The sequence below is a fragment of the Colobus angolensis genome, unplaced genomic scaffold (genome assembly GCF_000951035.1).
Source record: "Colobus angolensis palliatus isolate OR3802 unplaced genomic scaffold, Cang.pa_1.0 Scaffold30, whole genome shotgun sequence".
NCBI classification, from domain to species: Eukaryota; Metazoa; Chordata; class Mammalia; order Primates; family Cercopithecidae; genus Colobus; species Colobus angolensis.
Window position 1 is genome coordinate 6,949,926 of NW_012116266.1, and position 25,050 is coordinate 6,974,975.

The 25,050-nt window shown below is 44.2% G+C and overlaps 1 protein-coding gene across 1 annotated transcript in view; it reads right to left on the reverse strand.

Annotated features, from left to right (window-relative positions):
* KIAA2012 (KIAA2012 ortholog) overlaps positions 1-25,050 on the reverse strand; it is a 130,047-nt gene that overhangs the window by 94,243 nt on the left and 10,754 nt on the right. Inside the window, 6 exon segments of the mRNA XM_011950003.1 lie at positions 2,871-3,039; positions 5,555-5,697; positions 6,325-6,508; positions 8,518-8,660; positions 13,347-13,502; positions 15,582-15,741. Of these exon segments, the coding sequence (XP_011805393.1) occupies positions 2,871-3,039; positions 5,555-5,697; positions 6,325-6,508; positions 8,518-8,660; positions 13,347-13,502; positions 15,582-15,741 (955 nt within the window).

Below are 25,050 nucleotides of genomic sequence, written 5' to 3' on the forward strand. Positions count from 1 at the left end.
TTTTTTTTTTTTTTTTTTTTGAGATGGGGTCTCTCTCTGTTGCCCAGGCAGGAGTGCAGTGGCCGGATCTCAGCTCACTGCAAGCTCCATCCACCTCCTGGGTTCACGCCATTCTCTTGCCTTAGCATCCCATGTAGCTGGGACTACAGGCACCCTCCACCTCGCCCGGCTAGTTTTTTGTATTTTTTAGTAGAGACGGGGCTTCACCTTGTTAGCCAGGATGGTCTCGATCTCCTGACCTTGTGATTCACCTGTCTCGGCATCCCAAAGTGCTGGGAGTACAGGCTTGAGCCACCGCGCCTGGCCAAAAATTTAAGAATATTGAATACTGGCCCCCACTTTCTTCTGGCTTGTAGAGTTTCTGCCGAGAGATCTGCTGTTAGTCTGATGGGCTTCGCTTTGTAGGTAACCCAACCTTTCTCTCTGGCTGCCCTTAACATTTTTTCCTTCATTTCAACTTTGGTGAATCTGACAATTATGTGTCTTGGAGTTGCTCTTCTTGAGGAGTATCTTTGTGGCATTCTCTGTATTTCCTGAATTTGAATGTTGGCCTGCCTTGCTAGGTTGGGGAAGTTCTCCTGGATAATATTCTGCAGAGTGTTTTCCAACTTGGTTCCATTCTCTCCATCACTTTCAGGTACACCAATCAGACATAGATTTGGTCTTTTCACATAGTCCCATATTTCTTGGAGGCTTTGTTCATGTCTTTTTACTCTTTTTTCTCTAAACTTCTCTTCTTGCTTCATTTCATTCATTTGATCTTTAGTCACTGATACCCTTTCTTCCAGTTGATCAAATCGGCTACTGAAGCTTGTGCATGCGTCACACAGTGCTCGTGCCATGGTTTTCAGCTCCATCAGGTCATTTAAAGTCTTCTCTACACTGTTTATTCTAGTTAGCCATTCATCCAATGTTTTTTTCAAGGTTTTTAGCTTCTTTGCAATGGGTTCTAACATCCTCCTTCAGCTCGGAGAAGTTTGTTGTTAATGATCTTCTGAAGCCTTCTTATCTCATCAAAGTCATTTTCCATCCAGCTTTGTTCCGTTGCTGGCGAGGAGCTGCATTCCTCAGTTGGAAATGCAGAAATCACCCGTCTTCTGTGTCACTCACGCTGGGAGCTGTAGACTGGAGCTGTTCCTATTTGGCCATCTTGGAACCTCCCAAGTATATCTTTTCATTCTGATGTTTTGACATCTGAGGCCTGACTGTCCCTCCGAGGGCTGGCCAATTCCTAGAGACAGTAAATGACTCACCTGGGAACATACCTGTCATATGCACCTCAACCAACCCAGAGTTCCTAACCCCCAACAACCTCCTTTATCAAACTCATACATTCCCAGACTACCATCTGCCTGCTGTAATTATCAGAGGACCAGTACCAGATAGCAAGGGACAGCCCCTATGCCAGAGAGCTGGCTGAATTATTCAAACTAGACAATTCTAAATCTGCTTAGATTGCTTACTCTGCCTTGCCTGTATTCCTTCTATGAAAACCACAATATGGCCTCTTGCCTGTGCTCCCTGCCTTCTGCCTCCTGGAGGTTGGTGCGCCCCCGTGTGACCCTGCATGGTGTGGCATGCCTCCTCCTCTTGGGAACTGTGAGTAACAAATGATCTTTTCATTGCCAGCTGTCTCCTGATGTGTTGGCCTCACCACAGCTGAATGATAAGAAGATCTGCATTTTAAAACACTGTTTTTTTTTTTTTTAGGGAGCTGAGTAATTTTTTTGGCAAGGTAAAATCTACATATAGTGAATTGCACAGATCTTAAGTGTACAGTTCAATGAGTTTTGACAAATCCATAATCCATACAACCAACCCAGAGTGAGAACATTTTCATCACTCAAGAAATTCCTTCATGTCCCCTTCAACTGGTCTTTTAAGCTCCACTGTTTGGCATTCTTTCCAGTGAGAAGTCCAAACAGTCTTAGAACAAAATGGCTGCCTGTGTGATTCTCAGGAGTCAAACTCTCTAAAAAGCCAGTGGCAGTCTCTGCTGAAGTTTCTAGAAAACTCAGAACTAGGACTCCTGTCAAAACTAGGACACCTTTTGCCTCAAAGGGCCTGGAGAAGTCCCGGAGCAAGAACGTGTCTTAAACAAGAGTACTATAGAATGAAAGGAAAGTCAGAAAAAGTTTTTCCTTGTGATACAGGGTGAGACGTTACTCAGAGGCTTCCCTGAGTAAAAGCCCACGTCGCCAGTTGGAATTGATCTCCCTTGCTCATATTCTCTTAGAACTTTGCTTAGAAGCACATAATCTTTGTCCTGGCAAAGATTATAGAGGTCATCCCTTACAAAATAACCTAATTCAAAATCAGGAAAATGACTTTTTGGATGAACTTTTATCTTTCTTTTATAAAATGGAGACGCAAAGATTCAAGTGTCATTTTTACTTTGGCTGCCAGGAAACTCAGCTAAATCCAATACTTACGTCAAACCATGAATTCATCTCAGATGTCTGATAACATCTATTTCTCTACTCCTTTTACCTAGTTTTTTTTTCCAATTTCAATTTTAGTTGTCTTGTTTTATACATTTATTTTTTTGTAAGCTGCCTGAAAAGTTCTTGCTCTTTTATAACACCTATGGTGCATCGGACTTATTTATGTATATACCTGTCTTCCTTTCTCTTCCACAGCTTAACAAAATGCATTGCTTAATGAAGGGTATAATAAATATGTTAAAAATCCAATTGAATATGATCAGAAGAGATCTTCTTCTAGATTTTACCCTTTTTCCTTCTTTAAAAAATATTCTCTGAAGGGGATGACCATAGGGAAGGTCAGCCATGATGTAGGAGCAGGTAGAATTGGCAGGACCCTCCCCCCCCACCATCCCAGGCTCTCCCTCAGGAGCGCCCAGGACCTACCTCTTCTGTGGGCTTTCTCTTTTGGCGGGTGTTGGATGTGGTAATGAATCTCCACTGGGAAGATGAAGAGCTCTGTTGGGGGCTCATTGGCTTTAAATTGGCTCTTCAGGGGCTCCAAGACTCTGGGTGGTTCTTCTGAGATAGGAGGTAATTTCAAAGCCTTTGGTGCCTGGAGAAAATTTAAAAACAAAACGAACATGGCAGGTATCCAAACCCTGCTGCCTGCAGGGGCAAACGATACTGTCTCTTATTGTATCTCTTGCACCAGGAGCTGCTGAGAGAGGTAAGCTAATCCAGCTGGGAGCCGGTATCCGACTTCAGTGGTACCACTTGGTCTCCTGGGATCCAGAATATGCCCCCGTTAATCCTGCCTGTGATTCCTCTGAGAATTATAAACATGCTCAGTTTAAGAGCCTTTGAGAGGATATATAGTCTTTCTTTTTCTTGCAGCTGGAAAAACTGAGCCAGACTAATATGACATATCTGAGATCTCTTTGAACTGATTGGGAGAAATCTCAGCATATGTTATTAAGGGAAAAAGCAAAGTACAGAACATTGTTTGAGCAAGCTTTCCACTAAGAAGGGGCAGGAAATAGCATTTGTGATTGCTGACCTTATCTAAGCTAAGCCACAATTTCTTCCTCTGTAAAATAAGAGTAATCATACTATCTAATCATAAGGTTGTTGTAAGAATTAAATGAGCTAATATATGCAATTATAATAGTGTTTGAAACTAGGATTATTTCCGTATTTCTTTGAGAGTAGACTCTCTTCTCATTAGCATTTATCTAGCCACTAGCAGAAAAAAATGGGAGCTTTTTCATGCTTATGTAATATGAACATAGCTGAAAAAGAATCATTGTGTGGCAGAATCAGCAACTGATTTTGTCCAGTTTTTTTCTGTCCCCCAAAAAGTGTGTGTGTGTGTGTGTGTGTGTATGTGTATGTGTATGTGTGTGTGTATGAGAGATTCACTGGGGGTAGTAGAGCCTCCTGTTTCTAATTATTCAGAGGTTGCTGAAAATTTCTCCTTTTAGTTTGCAACTTTTAACATAGGAACTTGGCTCTGTGAAATGTATGCATGTGCTGGTTTCAGGAGTTTAGTTTCATAGGGGGAAAAAGAAGAGCATTAGGCCTGCTGTTTGCTCCTGGTCCAAAGAAATCTGGGAAGTCAGGCACCCTTCTAGTGTCTCCTTTTTAGTACTCAAAAAGAAAAAAAAAGATCAGAAGCATACATAAGGAACCTGTGTATTTAGAGTTGATTGAGGAAGGAAATTCAACCAAATCTTTGCAGGGTAATATTTATAATTTCGAGACATTAAGAAAATGATAAACCAAACACACGCACATAGAATCTTTATGTTCCTGGAAACCTTCACTGTCCAGGTGCCGGCTGCCCACACCAACTGCCCTGTTTTGAATACTGACCGTGTGCATTTTGTTTGACAAGGTTTGCATTGAGAAATCAATGTGGACACTCAAATGATTTGTGTGAGGTATGGCTGACAAGCCAAGATTTAATTTTTTTACCCTAATTAAAAATTTACACAGAGGTTTAATATGGTGGAAAATATTGCTTTGCTCTGTGAAACCATACACATGGGCAGAGGGAAGGGACTCCTTTCCTCTGGGCCTGGCTCAGTTCTGAGCAGACCCAGGAACAAAGTTGAGGGCTTTCCTTAGGCCTGTGGTGAGCTTGGCAGGTCAGGCCTGCTGTTCACTCCTGCACCAAAGGAACCTGGGAAGACAGAAGCCCTTCTGGTGTGGATGGAAAGGTTTAGATCAACTCAGACACAGGAAATCTGAGAAAATCTTGAACAGACTGTAAACAACCTCCCTCGCTGGCAGCAGGACCACCTGGAGTGCCCATGGCTGCTTGAGGAACACTTCAGATGACACGAATCTCTACAATTAATCAACATCGCTGTAGATCACAGTCAGATACAACATACTTTCCTAAAAGTGCTTCATCTTTTCTACGAGCCCTGTAAGGTTGACGTTATTATCTGTATACACAGATAAAGTCACTGTGCTCAGAGTGTGTGAGTGACCTGCTCATGTTCCCATGGCTACTCCGGGCAGAACATCCTGGGGCCCTTGCTTGTCCCCATTCATCACTGGTGCTTCCAAACACTGAAGAAAGGCCCACATAGAACTGCAATGCAGGACCAGGCCAGAGACAGCCAAGGGCTTCTCTAATAAAGAAGGTGTATTTGGCTCCCAAAGGAGGTGGATAGACTTGCAAAATTTCCCCTACATTTTCAAAGGCAATAGACCCTCAGTGGAGCCAAACTGTTGCTGGATTCAAGATCTCCAGCATCTTGAATCTGAAGTGGGTTTACTGCTTACAAACTCAAATTCTGTCCTTTAAAATGTTTACAGATAATCCCTTGCCCTTTAAGAAATCAAAGAATTCTATCGTTATCAGGGAGTGAGGTAATAACACATGCTTTAAGGTAGAATTGGTGGCAGCTGAAATTCCTTGCCCTTCACAATTTTCAATCTTTAGTAAATTACTACAGTTCTATTCCAGCTCCACCTGGTTAGCTCAGACGCTAGAGAGGCCAGTTCTCTTCTGAGACATCCTTCTGAATCACCTTATTTCTAGATTGGGATTAATCTCTCTCTCTTCCCTCCTCTCTCTCTCTTTCTCCTGCGTGCAGAAACATAAATATACACACAACCTTTTTCTTCTTCACTTCCCCAGGGGTGATTATTCCGGAGCCAGTGGCAGATGCTACGGGAGGGAAGAGGCATCTTTCAGCAGGAAGCGCCTGTAACAAGTGGCCGCTTCTGGCCTTGTGGAGTTTCACATTCCTTTGTTTCTCTTTAAAAACAGGATGAGAATGAGAATATATTAATTGCAGGTATGGGGATGAACAGTTGAGTTTTGACCTTTATCATATTGAGGTTAATGGGGAGAAAGGCAGGGAGTGTGCTGGGGCACTGGGACAGCCCTAGCCTTGGGGGAGGGAGGTTCAGAGAGCCCCAGTCTCCTGATCTGGGTTGAGGTCTTGCTGGCTGAGTCAGGCGGTAAAGAGAATGATAACGATAATAATTAATATGTATTGAGCTCTAAATATGGGGAAAGAATTACATAGAATATTTCATGTACATTAACTCAATTTACACAATAAACTTATGGGGTTATTATTATCCCCATTCTACAGATGAGAAAACTGAGTATCAGCAATATTGGTTAATATGCCCAAGATCACAGCTGTAAGTGGGGGTAACTTGAGCCCAGAGAGTATGATTTCCGAATGCATGCAGCTAAGCACTAGGCAAAGAGACACCTGTCAGAGTCTCATTCCCATGTCCAGCTAGATTCTGGCTTTTATTTTCTAAGGTGAGTGGCACAAAGAAGTGATGTTTGGCATGCCTCAGTGTCCTTAAATGAACTCTGCATGACTGGGTTTACCCAGATCAGTGAGCAAGACATTTGGGTTCTTACCGCTGAGATCTGCCTTCCTATTAGGGAAAGTGCCTCCACAGAATGTAATGTGGGATTTGTCACTTGGGAGACAAGAGTAATCGATGTGGCCATGCCCAAAGGCCTTCCTGGAGGTTTGCTGTGTCTTTTCATTGTATCTTTCCTTTGAAGCATATAAACGAAGGTGATTCTCTATTGACGTGTCCTAGGGAACGACAAATACACATTCCTGTAAACAGGCTGTTGTAAAGGGGCAGAGCAGGTTTCTTTAACAGCCCTTGTGGTTAGGCTTGTGGTTTCAAGTATGAAATTTCCTTTGCAGGTTGGGAAGAAAAATAAGGTTATAATAGCAAGCTCTCTAATGCTGTTTATTACAATAAAACATTTTATTGTTGTTGATAGAAAGAATGATACTTGGCTATGCCTGACATATAGTGCTGTCTTGTGAAAAAAAATCACAAGATTTTGATTAAAGATCAAAATGAAGTGCTAGTATTGGTGTCTTTATCCATTATGAAATGTTTCTCAGGCTGAACACAGTGGCTCACACCTGTAATCCTAGCACTTTGGGAGGCCTAGGGAGGAGGATTGCTTGAGCTCAGGAGTTTGAGACCAGCCTGGGCAACATAGCAAGACCCAATCTCTACAAAAAAATTTAAAAAATTAGCCAGGCATGGTGGCACACACTTGTAGTCCCAGCTACTTAGGGGGCTGAGGCAAGAGGATTGCTTGAGCCCAGGAGGTCAAGGCTGTAGTGAGCTGTGGTAGCGCCTCTGCACTCCAGCCTTGGCAACAGAGCAAGATTGTGTCCCTTCCCTACCACCCCCCAAAAATAAAGGTCTCTCCCCACTGCCCTTCCACTCTGTGACTCTTCTCCCCCTTTCCTTTTCTCCTTGGTGTATGACCTTCTTGTAAGTCAAATGAGTTTATTCAGGACGGGAGCAGACGTTGTCTATGTTGCTCTGAACAATTGTTATCTTGTATACACACACACACACACACACATGGCCTTAGAGTTTAGAAAGTGTTTCTACATTGTAACTCATTTAATCCTCACAGTAACCTTGTGAGACATACGATAATAGCTCCATTTTATAGAAGAGGTGAATTCAGGCTCAAAGTTAGTTAACGATTCTTGGACAGGCTCATCATAACTAGCAAAAAGCAGGACCCAAACCAAGGCTTTTCTGAGTCTAAGGCAATAGCTATTTTCCAAACAAGATTAACAGCTGCCAAGATGAGCAAAGAGTCAGGGGAGAATTTGTGGTTACCTAAGTTTGGAAAACCCAGAGTTTAACAAAGTTAAGCTGGTGACTATGTTATAGAACTTCTTGAAGTTCTCTGTATCTATGCATGTGACTTTCCAGGAGGAGAAGGCATGCAGAACTTCCCCAATGTATTTGCCTATGAAACTCTTATTTATTTATTTAGAGGCAGGGTTTTGCTCTGTTGCCTAGGCTGGAGTGCAATGGTGCGATCTTGACTTACTACAACCTCCTCCTCCCAGGTTCAAGCGATTCTCCTGCCTCAGCCTCCCAAGTAACTGGGATTTCAGTGCCCGCCACCATGCTTGGCTAATTTTTGTATTTTTAGTAGAGACGGGGTTTTGCCATGTTGGCCACGCTGGTCTCGAACTCCTGGCCTCAGGTGATCCACCTGCCTCGGTCTCCCAAAGTGCTGGGATTACAGGCGTGAGCCACCGCACCCAGCCAAAATTTTGTTAAATGGAGCATCTTGCAATGCTAGAGTTCTATACGTGACAGTTCGGGGAAATGGTGGTCAAAAGGGTCAAAGTATTCTTCCCTTCTGTGGAGGTGTCAAGAAATGGCAAAGGGAGAGAGAATCCTCTCTATGGGCAAGAACAATGACAGAGGAGAGCACATTAGAAGTGGTACCTCTGGCCAGGCTCGATGGCTCATGCCTATAATCCTAGCACTTTGGGAGGCTGAGGCCGGCAGATTGCCTGAGCTCAGGAGTTCGAGACCAGCCTGGGCAACATGGGGAAACCCCATCTCTACTAAAATACAAAAAAGTAGCCAGGCCTGGTGGTACTTATCTGTAGTCCCAGCTACTCGGGAGGCTGAGGCAGGAGAAATGCTTGAACCCGAGAGGTGGAGGTTGCAGTGAGCCGAAATCACGCCATTGCACTCCAACCTGGGTGACAGAGTGAGACTCCATCTAGGGGGGAAAAAAAAAGAAAAAAAGAAATGGTACCTCTGCCCGCGTTTCGTCTTCCTGCCAGGGCTGCTTCCTGAGTGGTGGCAAGCGAGTCCCCTGACTGCCATGGTTCTTGGCTAGAGGGCCCTGGTCCACATGTCCAGCAGCTCCATCTTCCCCTTCATCCAGGCCCTGTTGACCTGCCAAGGTGAACAATGGGGTCAGCTTGTCACCCCGGAAATGGACGCGGTGTTCTTGCTGCCTCCAAACTGCCTCCCTTCTTGCTTCTCTGAGTAAAGGTGCTCAAAGCCCTCCCTTGCTCCCCCTCCTCCCTTATTCTGTATTTCTGATAGTGCCTCCTTGGAAGTGGCAGCCAGGTCTGTGGAAACAGAGTTGCACTAGCAGTCAGGAGGCTCAGGGTTGAGTCTTCATTTCTTGGACACAGTTTCCCCATCTGTAAAATGGGGATACGGATTTCTTGCCCTCACTTCCTTGTAGAGTTATCCAGAGCTCAAATAAGATAATGAATGTGACAGCCCTTTGTAAACTGTGAGGGATTAGTGGATGACAGTGGTGTGATTATGGTGGCGTGACCTGCAGCCTGCTCTGTTGTCATGGAGGTGCTCAACCTGAAGCAAGCTCTTGGGATTCCTGGGCTGTCTCCTGGCTCTTTACTTGTAGAAAAGCCTCTGCCGAATGCAATGAGGTGAGACTGCTGTTTAGCTCTCTGAACTTATACTGTCTGCAATCCTCAGGAAGGCTCTGAGTCAACAGATGACTCCAACATAGTTAACAAATCTTTCATCAATGGTTTAAGGGGTCCTGCAGCTGTTTTCATCACGTTCTCAAGGTAGATTTATTGCTGAAACAGTCTGGCAAAGCTTCCTTGTTTGGAGCCAAGCTTTAGCAATACCTTTATTCCCAGCACGCGGCTCCATGGAACAATGCGGGGTTGTCTTTCAACTAGGGGCTCTGGAAGGCTTCGGGTGCCTGTGTGTGATGGATCACAAGACTTCTGGGAGCTGCTTCTCCTCCTGCCTCCAGCCAGCCTCACCTTCCCTCTCTGCTCCCGTTCATTATTTCCATCCTTGGTGTCACTGGGCCAAGAGTCAATCGCCCACAGGTGGGGCTACTCCCGCCCTCCGGCTCTCCTTCCTTTGCCCAATGGCTCCTGAAGGCCGTGCTGGATGTGAACTGAGGCTGAGTGTTGGTGGAAGAAATATAGGCTCAGGCTCAGGCTCAGGTTCAGGTTCAGAGGGTCTGCTCTGGTTTCAGTGGCCCAGGGAAATCTGATGGGCTGGGGACTCATTAATATGATGTGACCCGGGGCTACATTAGGCCTGCTCCTGAGAAGACCTCAACTCCATATAGAGTGTAGCACTAAAGACCTTTGGGGATATTCTAGAATGATCCCTTGTAGAATGATTCCTTGGGGTCAAACCGGACACTAACTAGGTCCATCTTTTCTGGTCAGATTCACCTGGAACCAAATGCATTTCTGAGGGTGGAGGAAGTGAAACTCGAGCCAAATGGCCACTTACCTACTAAATAGTTTTTTTTTTTTTTTTTGTGGGGGGGTGCGCAGGGGACGTAGTCTCACTCTGTTGCCCAGGCTGGAGTGCAGTGGTGTTATCTTGGCTCACTGCAACCTCCACCTCCCAGGTTCAAGTGATTCTCCTGCCTCAGCCTCCCAAGTAGCTGGGATCATAGGCATGCACCACCACACCCAGCTAATTTTTGTATTTTCAGTAGAGACGGGGGTTTCACCATGTTGGCCAGACTGGTCTCAAACTGCTGACCTCAAGTGATCCACCTGCCTCCGTCTCCCAAAGTGTTGGGATTACAGGCACTTTGCGCCCGGTCTGAACAGTCTTACACATTGGGTATCTAAGTTGGGGTAGGGGGCATTGTGAGTAGGGGGAACAGAGAGACAATTTTCCCTTTGGTGATATCCCAGGTGAGTTTGAATGTGTGATTCAATCAATGCGAGGGGAAACAGAATTTTTTTTCTTAGTAAACATCATCATCTGATTCATTTATTTGTGCTTAATAGAAACAGGTTTGCAAGTAAAGTATTGGAAGCTTCAGCTGTTGAAAGGAGACCACAAAACTTAGTCTCTCTGGATCTCAGATGTGGATTCAGATAATCCAGATAATGTGCCTTGGAGTAGCTCTGTCCTCTCCTGTTATTTTTCACAAACAACCAGGGAGGAAGGAATGCAGACCCCAGTATTTGCATTTTACGTATGCACAAACTGAAGATGCAGAGAGCATAAGTGACTTAGCCAACATCACATTGTTGGAGACCTGGGATTTGCAGCTGGGACTTTTGCTACTTCTTCAGATACAGTGTTGGGCAAAGAGAGGGAAACCAGTGGAAGATAAGGTTCAAACAAATGAAAACATCAGTCAGGGTTCAAGTTACAGCCACTGAACTATTTTTGCTTCTTTTAAAATAGATTTTTTTGGCCACTGTGATCATGGGCAATTGGGCATTCCAATTAGTAATTATGCTTAGAACACAAGCTAAGGCGGTATAATGAACATTTACTGAGCACATAGTATGTGCCCGCTTCTAGTACTACAGTATCTCATTTAATTCCCACATGCAACCCTGTGAGATAAAGATGGGTATGGTCATCTCCATTTTATAAATGAGAAAACCAAGGCCCAGAGTGGCTACATGGCTTGGAATCAGTGCTAATGGCCACATGTTTAATCACTAATTGATACAGCCTCTTTGTTTTCTGCCTGATTGTGACAGCTCCTTAGCATATGGCATCAATTAGGAAAGACTTTATCCCTCAGGTGTGCAGTGTTACTCCAGCCATAAAATGAAAGCCCTGAGGCCGAAAGCGGTGACTGATGCCTTTAATCCCAGCACTTTGGGAGGCCAAGGTGGAAGGATCACTTCAGAACAGGAGTTTGAAACCAGCCTGGGCAACATGGTGAAACCCCATCTCTACAAAAAAATACAAAAATTAGCTGGGAGTGGTGGTGTGCTCCTACAGTTCCAGCTACTTAGGAGGCTAAGTAGGAGGATCGCTTGAGCCCAGGAATTCAAGGCTGCAGTGAGCCGTAATCACACGGCTGCACTTCAGCTTGGGTGACAGAACAGGAGCAAAACCTTGTCTCTAAAAAAAAAATAAAAAATAGAATAAAATAAAAAAGAAAAGAAAAAGAAAAAAAGACTCAAGTGAGATGTGTGGTTGGTTGAACTATGTAATGGCCTCAGGCTCTGAGAACCTGCCATGTTCTTCTCCATTCATTCGATAAACCAGATTCTCTACTTATCCTGACCAGATCATTTCCCCAAAGATGGGGGTTGGTCAGCCACTGCCACTGTTTCTGGAAAATTTCATTATACAAATTTTAGAGGCAGGGTCTCACTTTGCCACCCAGGCTGGAGTGCAGTGGTGCCATCATAGCTCACTACAGCCTTGAATTCCTGGGCTCAAGTGATCCTCCTGCCTCAACCTCCCAAGTAGCTGGGACTACAGGCATGTGCCACCGCGCCCAGCTTAAATTTTAGATTTTTTGTAGAGACAGGGTCTCACTATGTTGCCCAGGCTGGTCTCAAACTCCTAGCCTCAAGCAATCCTCCCTCCTTGGCCTCCCAAAATGTTGGGATTACAGGAATAAGCCACTGAGTCTGGCCAAAAATCTTATTTTGGGCTCTTGTTCTTTTATTTTCTCAAGAACTCTGCTACCAGCCAAGGCTCTTGTCTTTGCCTATCACTGCTACCCAGTTGTTTTTTTTTTTTTTTTTTTTTGAAAGAAGTTTAATCAAAGGCAGCCATAGGCATGTAAATGAATTTGAATACATTTACAGTATTAAATTTACAATGAACATGCAAAATAAAAGGACTTGTAAATAAATGCATTATGAACTGATGACACTGATTTATTTAATGGATCTCAAAACAAACTTTTAACTTAAGGCACTTTTATTTTGCCAACAAATAACAATAAACATTAAAACAGTCCACTATAAAATAACAAATGGCTAATGTACCTGAATTTTTCAGTAAAAAAATGAACTTTTAATACCAGTTGCCTAGTGTCCACTTCCTATCAATGTTACAAGCATGGCACTCAGAACAGAGACAATGGAAAATATTAAATCTGCAATCTTCTTTATGTAAATTTACCATCCTGCCCAGTTGTCTTTTCACATCTCCCTTACCAAAGGCAACTTCTGGCTTTTTTAATGCTTCAAGTTCCATAGAATAATATTGACAGGGTCAATCCCCATACTACTAAACAGTTTACAGATGGCTTGCAATAATTTTCTGCATAGCCACGATGTAGATCTTATTGTGCCCATTACAGAGATGAGCAAATAGAAGCTCAAAGAGGTTAAATGACTTGCTTAAGATCTTACATTAGTAAGTGAGAGAACAGCCACTTCGATACACATTTCTGGCTCCAAATCCTAGATATATATTTCACATTATATTGCCACAAAAATCACAGGATTAAGGAATATAAGAGTGGAACAGATCTAAGAAATCATCTAAAATCTAGAGTCTAGATCTACACTGCCAAACACAGTAGCCACCAGCTGCATGTGGTTATTTAGATATAAATTAATTAATATAATATAAAATAAAAAGCTCAGTTTCACTATTGTACTACTACATTTCAAGGGCTCAGTAGCCACATGTGGCTAATGGCCACTTTATTGGACAGCCCATAGGGAACATTCCATCACAGTGAAAAGTGTTATTGGACAGTGCTGGTCTGCACTAACCCCTCATTTTACAGACTGAGGACTATGCAACCCAGAATCCCAAGACCTTGTTTTGGGAAATGCCATTTTAAGATGTTAACAATTCAAATATCTGAGAACCGGTCATAAAATCAACATGCAAATCAACATGTACCTTGTTCAAAAGATTTTCCTTGTTGAATCCAAAATGAAGGGAAGACAGGCAGGAGATGGTATTTTGGGGGTACACCTGAAAGATCTTGTTGTGGCCTGAGCTTCTTTGGTACATTAAGTTGACTGTCCTGGAGCAGCACAGAATCCTTGATGTATCCTGAAGAGCACATCAGGGGATATTGATAGAAACAGTGGTCGTCAACTTCAAGTTCTCAGCGGTAACTACAAGGTTCCTCACTGGCACTAGTCTTGGCTTTGGACATTGCCCATTAGGGAAGACAATTAGAAGATGAGGGAGATTAAAAAGTCAGATAGAACCCATAGAGGCTTGTCTATCCAGTGTCTTAGGTGCTTCTGGTTCTGTGCTACATGTGTACTTCCTCCATCCCATCATTCCCAAGAAATGGGTCTCCCTGGTGGAAGGAACATGGCTGCTTCTTTGGGGCAAAAAGCTCCTCCTGCCTCAGGAGGAGATCCAGTGGTAGTGGATGTATCCTATTTGCTTCTGTAGGCCCCATGGTCAGCAGCCTCCTCAATCCATCATTCTATAAGTATTTATTGAGGGCTTCCCTGTGGGCTCACCCCTCAGCTAGTCAGTGAAGTAGATACAATGGAACCAAACTTGGGCCCTTTTAAAAGGCACTCAGTAGTCTATTGGAGAGACAAAGCTCTCCTGTGTTCTGTATGGCTCTGAGTGTCAGTGTAATATAAGGTCAGAAAACAAGGAGCTCAATATTGACTGGAGTTTTCAGCAAAGACTTTGTAGAAGGTGTGAGCTTGAAGGGTGGGGAGGATTAATCATAGGGGTGTAAAGAAGTCCCAGAGAATATATACATTAGTATCACAAAGTGGGGAGTTCTGAGATGTGCAGGAAGAGGGTGGTGGGGCCGCTGGACTGATGGGCTCACACCAGATTCTTGCCACTGTGCCTCCAGCTTGAGGGTCTCACCTTCAAGAGGGGCTTTGGCCCTCTTGGGGCCAAAGAAATTATGGCAAGGAGCTCAAGAATGCATTTGTGTGTGTGTATCTTTCCTTAAATCACATGTTTTATCCATAGATTCCCATAGAGGACTCGGAGACTTTTTTGGAGGTTAAGAGGGTCCTTCATTCTGGGGAATGTTGCACCTAGGCTATAGGAGAGCGGCCTGCTCTGCCCTCTGCCCCACCCAATGAGAAGCACTTCTTTGGTTAAGTGGCTTTTTCTCAAAAGTGTCAGATAAATGGAACTGCCTATAACTGTGGAACTGCCCTGAGAGTAAAACCAATGACTGGACGAGCCCACAACTTTCTTTTTGCTTCAAGTCACCACTTATTGGGGGAGTGAATTGCTTTCTCTTCTTCCTCAGGGTAAACCTATAAAGCAGGAAGAAAGTCAGTCTTTCTCTGGTCCTGGCTGTTTCTTGTTGCTGAAGAAGTGACAAACAGCCGAGTGGGTACTGGCGCATTCGCTGCTCACTCTTCTCATCCCAAATAGGCTTGCCAAATAAAATACAGGATGTCCAGTTAAGTTTGAATTTTGGATAAACAAGGAATACTTTTTTAGTAGAAGTACATCCCGAAGATTGCAAGTGTAACTGTTTATGCGTGTTGCGGGGGTGGGTATGCATGTGCTAAATCTGGCAACCCTAATCCCCAACCACTTCCCATTTTTGTTTTCAAGCATTTACAGAGTGCATTTAGAGTCTGTTCATCAGAAGGGTGTACATCCCACTCCTAATGGATTATGCTGAAGAGCCGCCATCTTTAAGAGGAGGAGTCCTAACATTTCACTTCCGGGAGGACCTGGGATCACCTCAGATGGGGAACTAAGGAATGCTGGGAAGAATGTGGAACTGTGGGAGTGCAGGGTGGATCTGACTTCTGGTCCCAGCTCTGCTTTTGACTGAATAATCTTGGACAAATTACTTTGCCTCTCTGGGCTTCTTCTTCCTTATCTTGTAAAAGGTGGAGGTTGAACTGGAGGGTCTCTGAGTGGAGAAGATTGGGAAGAAAGTTCTGGCCTGGATATGGCACGTGAGGCTGCTGAGGGCGAGGGGTGGGAGTGAAGGCAGGACTTCAGGCCGTTCTTCGGGAGCTGTGAAAGGTGTTTGTGGGCTACCAGGCGTGGGGACTTTGCTTTAACACAGAATTAGGCTTGAAATCCTGGTGTTTCAGGTCTTAATGGAAAACACACTGTCACACCAGAATGGGAGGTGGGGCAGTTTGGGGTGTGCCCCCCTCCCATTTCCCCACTGACCTGCGCACCAGAGCCTATACATGGCGTCTGGGGGCCAAGTCCGCAGGAGGCCTCGGAGGTATCTCTTGGCTGAATGTCCCGGCTGGATCTGCCGTTGGGCCTGGCTCTCCAGCTGGCTTCGGAAGTGGAGGTATGGTTGCCAGGCTCTGTCCTGCTGTCTCTGTGGGAACACCAGTCAGGAAACAGTACAGCTGCTAAACCCTGGGCCACCCATTGATATAGGCTGGTTAGCACAGTCTTCATCAGTAACCCAGGAAACTCCCAGAAGGTGCCAGAAGGCACCAAAAACAGATGCCTTGGCTAATAGACATAAACCAAGAGCCCTCAGAGCAAAGCTCTGAAAGGCCCCTGCAGGTTTGCAGTTGGAAGCAGAAGGAGAAATGACATATACCAGACTCCATCTTGAGATAGAGCATTAGGAAAGGATAAAAACTTCAGAAGAAAACACATTACCTAGTTCAGCCTGTGGACATCATTTTAGTGTCTTGAAAAATGGCTCTGTACTGTAATGGGAAAGCCAGCTCACAAATCTGCATTGGCATTCAGTGTTTGTAATATGAATAATGGGACAGACAAATCATGTCTGTGTTCATGGGGCACCTGGCATTCTGAAAATATCTGGCTCTGATGCATTTCATTTAAGCTGGGAGAATTTTCTGGGAACCTACCTGCCAAAGTCAGTGCCACTGTGCAATACATCATGGGGAATAAATATGGATAATAACATCTTATAATTGACTAGGAATTTACATTATATAGAGAACTTTCACCTCATATGTAATCCTATAAGGTGGACTGAGTTACTATAACCCCTTAACTGATGTAGAAACTCTCAGAGGATGATTGCTTAGGCACAAGAATAGCAAATGTGTGATATTTGTGTTGACATCTCTCACCCTCCCCAGTGTCCATGGCAGACATTCCTAATCAATCACAGAATTCTTGACTGCTGAACTGAAGGTGATCTCAGAATCCATTTTCTTCTTAAAAACATTTTTGAAACTGAGGCATAATTTATATAACATAGATTATACAGAGCTTGGATGTTCATTTGATAAATATTGACAATTGTATATACCTTTGTAACCACCACAGAAAACAAAATCCAGAACATTTTCATCCACCCAGGAAGTCCCTCATGCCACTTTTTAGTCAATATCCTCCTACCCACCAGGTAATTGCTATTCTGATTTCTAACACTGTGGACTATTTTATTCTATTCTTGAACTTCATATGAATGGAAACAGACAGTATATATTCTTGGATGCTCCACAAAAGTGATCCACACAGTGTGCCAGTGAGAACTGGCATGAGAGATGAAGCCCACTTAGTCCCCTTTGGCTAAGGAACTCTCCCAAGGCAACGATACAGCCTGGAAGGATAGAGGGCAACTGTGTGGAGCCAGTTAGAAGTGGAGTTGGGCTTGAATCTAGGGTTTCAGAATCCACATCAGTGCAAAGCCTCTTGTTCTTCAACAACTGACCATCTCATCAAAGGACCAGGAGTTAGCACCATGAACCAGCTTGATGTCAAAACAATAAATAAAGATGTTTTGAAGCAGGTGCCTCAGTGAGTGTCCCAGACTGTAAGAACTATCTTCTAGGGAGACCAGCATTTTCATACGTGTTAGGATGCAGTAAATCCTGACTCAACAGACTTGAACAATGAGGAAGAAAGTTTGTTGTCTCATGTAACAAAAAGACCAAAGGCTAGAGAATACCAGGGTTGGTTAATTCAGTGGCTCAATAGCTCTGGCATTCTGAAACTCAATCTGTAGGCACCAAATCTCTTTCTGCCCTTCAGAACAGTCTTTCATTTCCGTCTTATGGGCCTGCAGAGGCTGAACAATGGACACAGGGAAACATCAAGTGGGTCCAAAAAACACAAGCCGAAGAGTGGGAAGGAAACAGCCTGTGAGAAAGCTTGAGAAAGAGCCTTGGATTTACGGCCAGAGCGCCTGGGCTCAAGGCCTACTCTGCCTCAGGGGAACTTTATGATCTTGGGTGAGCTCTGGAACCTTCTGAACCTCTCTCTAAAACGGAGCTAAATCGTGGTAGAGGGAATGGAGAGTGCATGGGTTCTGGAATCAACCCGAGAGTCAGGTTTCACAGTGCCTGGCACATACTAGGGCCTCAATATTGTGGGGGAAATGAATAAATGAACAAATAGTTCCAATCCCAGCCCCACCATTTCTCAATCATGTAATTGTTATATAATTTCACCCATAATACTGACATAATACCTCCTTTTTGGTGTAAATGAAATAATGTAAGTGAACGGTGTCCCACTGAGCCAGCTTATAGTAAGGTGACAGGGTGCATCCTCTCAGTCCCTGTCCGCCCTGCACTTGTCAAAGCGCTTTCTAATCTCTCCGAACTCCTAAAGGGAGCTGAGGAGAACACAGTGGAGACTGAGCAGAGGCTTTGCCTTAAGATGGGATTGATCTTGAGATCTTGCCCCATCCTTGGGCATGTTAATTACTTCTCTGAGTAATTTTACTCAGTGTCCTCAGTGTAAGGATTAGATGAGCTGAGGTATGTAAAATACTTAATGCTTAGCACATAGTAGGTGGTGAACAAATATTAGGTCTTTTCTCCTTTCCCTTGTCCAGGTGGTGGGAGATTATGCTAACTGCCCAACACTTATTCCCCCTCGCTTCTTTTTGCTAAAAAGCCCCAATTTTTTGTCAGCAGATCCCCTTTCCCAAATAGTCATCCCTCGTTATCTGTGGGGAATTAGTTCCAGGACCTCTGTGGATATTAAAATCTGTGTATGCTCAAGTCCCTTATATATTATAAAATGGTGGTAGTAATATTTGTACAGTATAGCTTGTATGCATCCTCCCTATACTTTACATTGTTTCTAGCAATTTATAATACTGAATACAATGTAAATGCGGTATAAATAGTTGTTATACTTTTTTGTTTTTTGTTTGTTTGGATTGTTATTTTTTTTCCTGAATATTCTTAATCCCTGGTTGGTTGAATCCAGGGAAGTGCAGACATGGAGGGCCTTGCTTTCGCAGACTCCGTTGCATCTCAGAGTGGCCAAGGGACGTAGCTCTGGTCGATGAAACTAAGGGGAAACTATTGGGACCCTCTGGAAGGTCTTTGTTTCTTTAGAGAAGGAACAGCTGTGCAAGGATGGCTTGCTGGCCCCTTTCTTCTGCTCTGAACCCAGATGTGACCTCTGAAAGTACGGGACCATCTTGTGAACATGTGCTAACAAGCCTAATTAGAAAAACCAACATTCAAAGAATGGTGGAAGGAAAAGATAGCGCTTGCGTCCTTAATGGCATTGGTGAGCAGCTGGGCAAGCATGAAACTCCTGCCCCTTCACTTTGTGTTACTTGAGATAATTAAATCTCTTTATTGCCTAAATCAGGAGTTGGCAGACTTTTTTTTTTTTTTTTTTTTGAGACTGTCTTGCTTTTTCAACCAGGCTGGAGTACAGTGGTGCTAATTTGGTTCACTGCAACCTCTGCCTCCTGGGTTCAAATGATTCTTCTGCCTCAGCCTCCAGAGTAGCTGGGATTACAGGTGTGCACCACAATTCCTGGCTAATTTTTATATTTTTTGTAGAGACAGGTTTTCACCATGTTGGCCAGGCTGGTCTTGAACTCCTGACTTTAAGTTATCCAACTGTATCAGCTTCCCAAGGTGCTGGGATTATAGGCGTGAGTCATCATACCTAACCTGGAAGGTATTTTTAAAGGGCCAGAGAGTAAATATTTTAGGCTTTGCAGGCTGTATGGTCTCTGTTGCCACCACTCAACCTGTCCTTGTAGTGCAAAAGCATCCATAGACAATATGTACGCCGGGCGCGGTGACTCAAACCTGTAATCCCAGCACTTTGGGAGGCCGAGACGGGTGGATCACGAGGTCAGGAGATCGAGACCATCCTGGCTAACACGTTGAAACCCCGCGTCTCTACTAAAAATACAAAAAACTAGCCGGGCGAGGTGGCAGGCGCCTGTAGTCCCAGCTACTCAGGAGGCTGAGGCAGGAGAATGGTGTAAACCCGGGAGGCGGAGCTTGCAGTGAGCTGAGATCCGGCCACTGCACTCCAGCCCGGGCGACAAAGCAAGACTCCGTCTCAAAAAAAACAAAAAAACAAAACAAAACAAGACAATATGTAAACAAATGGTCATGGCTGTGTTCCAATAAAACTCTATTTACACAAACAAGTAATGGGCAGGATTTGGCCAGTGAACAGTGTTTGCTGATTCCCCAACTTCAACATTGATAATCATGGTTATCAATGATTGATATCAACATATCAAATATGTTGCTTGCAGCCAAAAGTATTTCTGATACATGGATACGATATGGGAGTAACAGATTTAAAGCTGCTACAGATTGAAGAGATGGGAAACAAGTACTGGAGAAAAGGGGATGATTAAGATGGATTGATAACTAATAAAATCACATCAAGTGAGTCCAAAATGCACAAGTGGCAGAGTGGGAAGGAGACAGCTTGTGAGAAAGCCTGGGAAAGTGCTCTAGATTTAAGGCTAGAGTGCATGGGTTCAAGGTTCAAGATAAAAGAAAGCGTGGCTTACTATTCAATTGACTTTACTCCTTGGGGACTTATGAATTAAATGAATGCTTAGAATTCAAAACCTGCTCCTGGAAAGTTTATGTGGCAGGTACTTCAAGTGCAAAAACAGCCTAGAAATTCAGTCTCATGTGGTCTTGAGGCTTTTCCCAGAGGACGTGAAAGAAATAATTATAGAGAGGATGGTGGAAGCTAAATGACACTTTTACTCACTCAATTTTTTCATTCAGTCATATGATAAATATTTGTTGGGTACTTTTTATATGCCAGACAGTGTGTTGGGCCCTGAAATATGGAGCCATTAGACCAGAGGCCTTTTCTGGGTGAATTGGAACCTCACTTCTTTTCTGTGAATCTTTGCTTTGTCTGACTTTTCTCTGAATGCAGTAAGGACCAGTCTCTTCCGAGATGCTGTGGTGGCCCCTGTGCGGATGGCATGATGTGCTGTTTGTCTGGACAAGAACCCTTGTAGTTTCTCATTAGTGGGCATTTCTTCTTCTTTTCTTTCTTCTTTCCGGTCTTTCATCCAGGCTGGAGTGCAGTGGCATGATCTTGGCTCATTGCAACCTCTGCCTTCCGGTTTCAAGTGATTCTCCTGCCTCAGCCTCCTGAGTCGCTGGGATTACAGACACCCAACACTACACCCGGCTAATTTTTGTATTTTTAGTAGAGACGGGGTTTCACCATGTTGGCCATGGCTGGTCTCGAACTCCTCACATCATGATCCGCCTCCCTCGGCCTCCCAAAGTGCTGGGATTACAGACGTGAGCCACTGTGCCCAACTATTAGTGGGCATTTCTGAAGCACCAGCTTGGTTCTGAAGCTTTACTGAGAAGCTTGCACCATGGTGCAGAGTTGCCAAGAAGAGTTAGGTAATCCTAGACCAGGAATTTAGAGTATTTACATATATTTTTGCTTAGGGTTTGGAAGCTGATCTTGGTGTATTCATTTTCTATTGCTGTTGTTAACAAATTACTATACATTTAGTGGTTTAAACAACACACATGTGTTATTCTCGTACTGTTCTGAAGGTTAGAAGTTTGAAATGGGTCTCACTGGGCTAAAATCAAGGTGCCTACAGGTCTGAGTTCCTTCTAGAGGCTCTAGGGAAGAAGAATCTGTTTCCCTGCCTTTTCCAGCTTCTAAAGGTCACCCCCAGCTTCATTGCTTGGCTTGTCACCCTTTCCTCCATCTTCAAAGGCAGCATCATTGAGCCGAGTCCTTCTCAGGCTGCCCTCTCTCTGATCATTCCTTCTGGTTCCTTCTTCTGCTTTTAAGGACTCTTGTGCTTACCTTGGGCCCACCTGGATCATCCAAGATAATCTCCCCATTTCGAGGCCATCTCTTGAGGACAACCTTAATTCCATCTGCAACCTTGATTTTCCTTTGCCCTGTAACCTCACAGGTCCCAGGGATTAGGGCAGAGATATATTTGGCAGAACATCCTGTCTACCACATTCTCTTTATGCTTTTTTCTAGTTTTCTGGTCTCTTTTAATAACTTCTCAAATTATGCCCATGAGATTGGTTAATAATGTCCCATCTCATTGGATAAACTGAAGCACTGAGGGATGCCCAAGGCCTGCTTAGGGTGACCGAAGAGACCAGTCAGGGTGAAATCTACTTACTCACTTCCAACCTGTTGAAGGATATTTTCAGTGGAAAACAGCAAAATATAAGAAAGCATGTATAGTATAATTATAACCTCACACAAGTATATCCTGTATATAGTCATGGTGGAAAGACTGGAAGAAAATAGATGAAAAAGCTAATAATGGCAGTATTAGGGTGTTGGGCTTAAGACTACAAATAGTTCTTTCTTCTCTTTTTTTTTTTTAAATAAAATCAAGTTTTCAGTAATATAGTTAGATTATATTTCTAAATAGAAAACATGTTAAAAATTAATTAATTTTATGGCGCCCACCCTCTTCTCATGCGTATTTCTTTAGTTCTTCCCTTAAGTTATTCTAGACCTAACCATCCACTCAAAAGTCACTCTAAAATATAAAAGGAGACAGAAGGGAGCCAGGAAGGGAGTTTCTGGAACAGGGAAATAAACATGACAGCAGGAGGCTGGCTACGGATGGTTTCAGACTGTTCAGGCCTGCCTGGGCTTTGCCAATCAACCCCAGCTTCGGGTTTCTTCTGCAATGAGTAATTAGTGTGCACAGGGTGGCCTGTTATCCACATTCCAACGTGAGCGCTGCCTTTAACGAGGGACTTGCTCTGGCCAGTTGCCTCTCCTGATGTATATCAGGTCTATGAATGCAGAGGCACGAAGGGCAATCCCGTGTACCTGTCCCTTCCCCCGCACTGGCTGTCCTGTCCACCTGCTATAGTGCTGGCCGCTGAGGGTTTTCAGAGGATGGAAGGAGACAGTAGGGTTTGTGCTCCTGCCCAGCAGATATCGGGTGACAGGGCGCCACAGTCCCCAGGAAGGCAATGAAGGCCCAGGCCCAGGCAACCAGTTGCCATCATACTGCAGCGGGTGGCCCAGCCTTTGTGTGCAGGACTCAGCAGAAGGGTGAAGAGAGAAGCCCCCAAATCCCAGAAATGGCAGGCACAGCCCTCCACAATTTGGCCCCACCCACGTCCCAAGGTATATTTCCATCAGGCAGCCTGGGAGTGACCCTGACTTCCACTGCCCTGCACCTTCTCCCCTAGAGGCCTCTGCTCACCTAAGCCTCGAAGGTCTCACCCTGCTTATCTTTACAAGACTCAGCTCAAATACTACCTTCTCCAAGAAGCTGCTCTAGATTTTTCCTAGTAAGAGGCAGTCACACTCTCTGCCTTCTTTATTAGGAAATCATAATCTCGCTCCTCTCATGGACTGCCTTGTATCAAAATGTCACTGGGGCACAAATCTGCCTCTTTCACCAGATTGTGCACTCCTGGTGGGTAGAGGTTACAGCCGCCCCGCCCACCCCCACTCCCACCTTCCCCGGCCACATCCTTGTAACCAATATGTCATTAAACAATTTGTTGAGCATCTGCTATGTGTCAGGCACTGTTTTAGGCCCAGGGCAGTTCCTGACTACTCAGATGTTGGCTGGGTTGAATGGAAAAACCCAATAATGCCTGCATTTCACTGCTGACCACCTGTGCTCTGAGCTGCCTGCTCCAGCCAGAAGTCCTTCTCTCAGGAGGGGCACAGCTGGCATCTGCTCGCCCTCAGTCAGGCTTGCTGGAGTCAGTGTTCTCTGGCAAAGGCCAAGCCTTAGAACAGGGTGACTGCTCATTGTTGCTGCACCTGTGCATGTGTGACTGGAGCCAGCCTTGGGGCTGCCAGGTGAGTGCAACTGGAGTAGAGGTGGGGGCAGGGTGGGAGGGGAGAGAGGCCACTTGCAGCTGTGCCTGGAAAGCATCCTCCATCCCCAGCCTGACTTTGATTAGCCTTGTGCAAACACTGCTGCTCTCAGCCAGCCCTTTCTCTGCAGGTTTAATTTCTGGGATTCTGTGCAAATGATAACTCTCTCTCCTGTCTATCTGTGGTGAGCATATGTTCCTGGATACCAGGCCATAAAGAAGAGAGTCGGTAAGTGGTCTGAATTTTCTCATTAATGCAGTGTTGTAAGAAGGCTTGATCCCTGACCAAACCATTCAGCATCAAAGATTTGACCTGCCATATGTCATAAATGTGAAGGTACAACTAGGATTGCTAGCAGCAAAAATTAGGCTCCAGGTCCTACAAGAGCTCAGTCTGCCTGGATTTGAATCCTGTCTTGATGACTCACTAGCTGTGTGACCTTAGGGAAATTATTTGATTCACCTGTGCCTCAGTTTCTTTATCTGTCAAGTAAGGATGACAAAAGTACATACTTTACATACAAAAAAAAAAAAATGAAACTGGACTCTTACCGTACACCCTTTACAAAAGTTAATTCAAAATGGAGCAAAAACTCTTAGAAAAGTTTTCCCCTAGAGTTTACAACCATAGGGGAAAAGCTTCAGACACTGAGTTTGGCAATGAGCTTTTGAATATGATATCAAAAGAACAGGCAAAAAAGAAAAAAATAGATAAGTTGGACTTCACAAACATTTAAAACTTTTTTTTTTTTTTTTAGACAGAGTCTCGCTCTGTCACCCAGCCTGGAGTACAGTGGCACGATCTTGGCTCACTGCAACCTCCGCCTCCCGGGTTCAAGCAATTCTCCTGCCTCAGTCTCCCTACTTTTGTGCATCAAAGGACACTATCAACAGAGTGAAAAGGCAGGCAACCCATGGAGTGGGAGAAAATGTTTGTAAATTTGTATCTGGTAAGAGATTAATATCCAGAATATCTCTCTTTGAGAGAGAGAGAGACAGAGACATGGTCTCAGTTTGTCACTCAGACTGGAGAGCAGTGGTGTGATCATGTCTCACTGTAGCCTCGATCTTTTGGGCTCAAGTGATCCTCCTGCCTCAGCCTCCCAGAGTGTTGGGATTACAGGCACGAACCAATTATTCAGAATATCTAAGAACTCCTACAATTCAATGACAAAAAAACAAACAACCCACTTAAGAAAATAGGCAAAGGACTTGAAGAGATATTTCTTCAGAAAAGATATACAAATGGCCAAGACAAACATAAAAAGATGTTCAATGTCATTTATCACTAGGTAAATGCAAATCAAAACCACAATGAGATTCCACTTCACACCCACTAGAATGGCCATTACAAAATAAAAAAATTTTTTTTTCAGGTCAGACAGGTAATGTGTTGACATTGTAACAAGGTTCAGATGGTGGCACATTTCACACATACATGTGAACACCCAATCATCATGCTTATGAATTACAAAAGGATCTGGTTATTATCAAATAAAATGTTTAAGGCTGGGCGCAGTGGCTCATGCCTGTAATCCCAGCACTTTGGGAGGCTGAGGCGGGCAGATCACCTGAGGTCAGGAGTTTGAGACCAGCCTGACCAACAT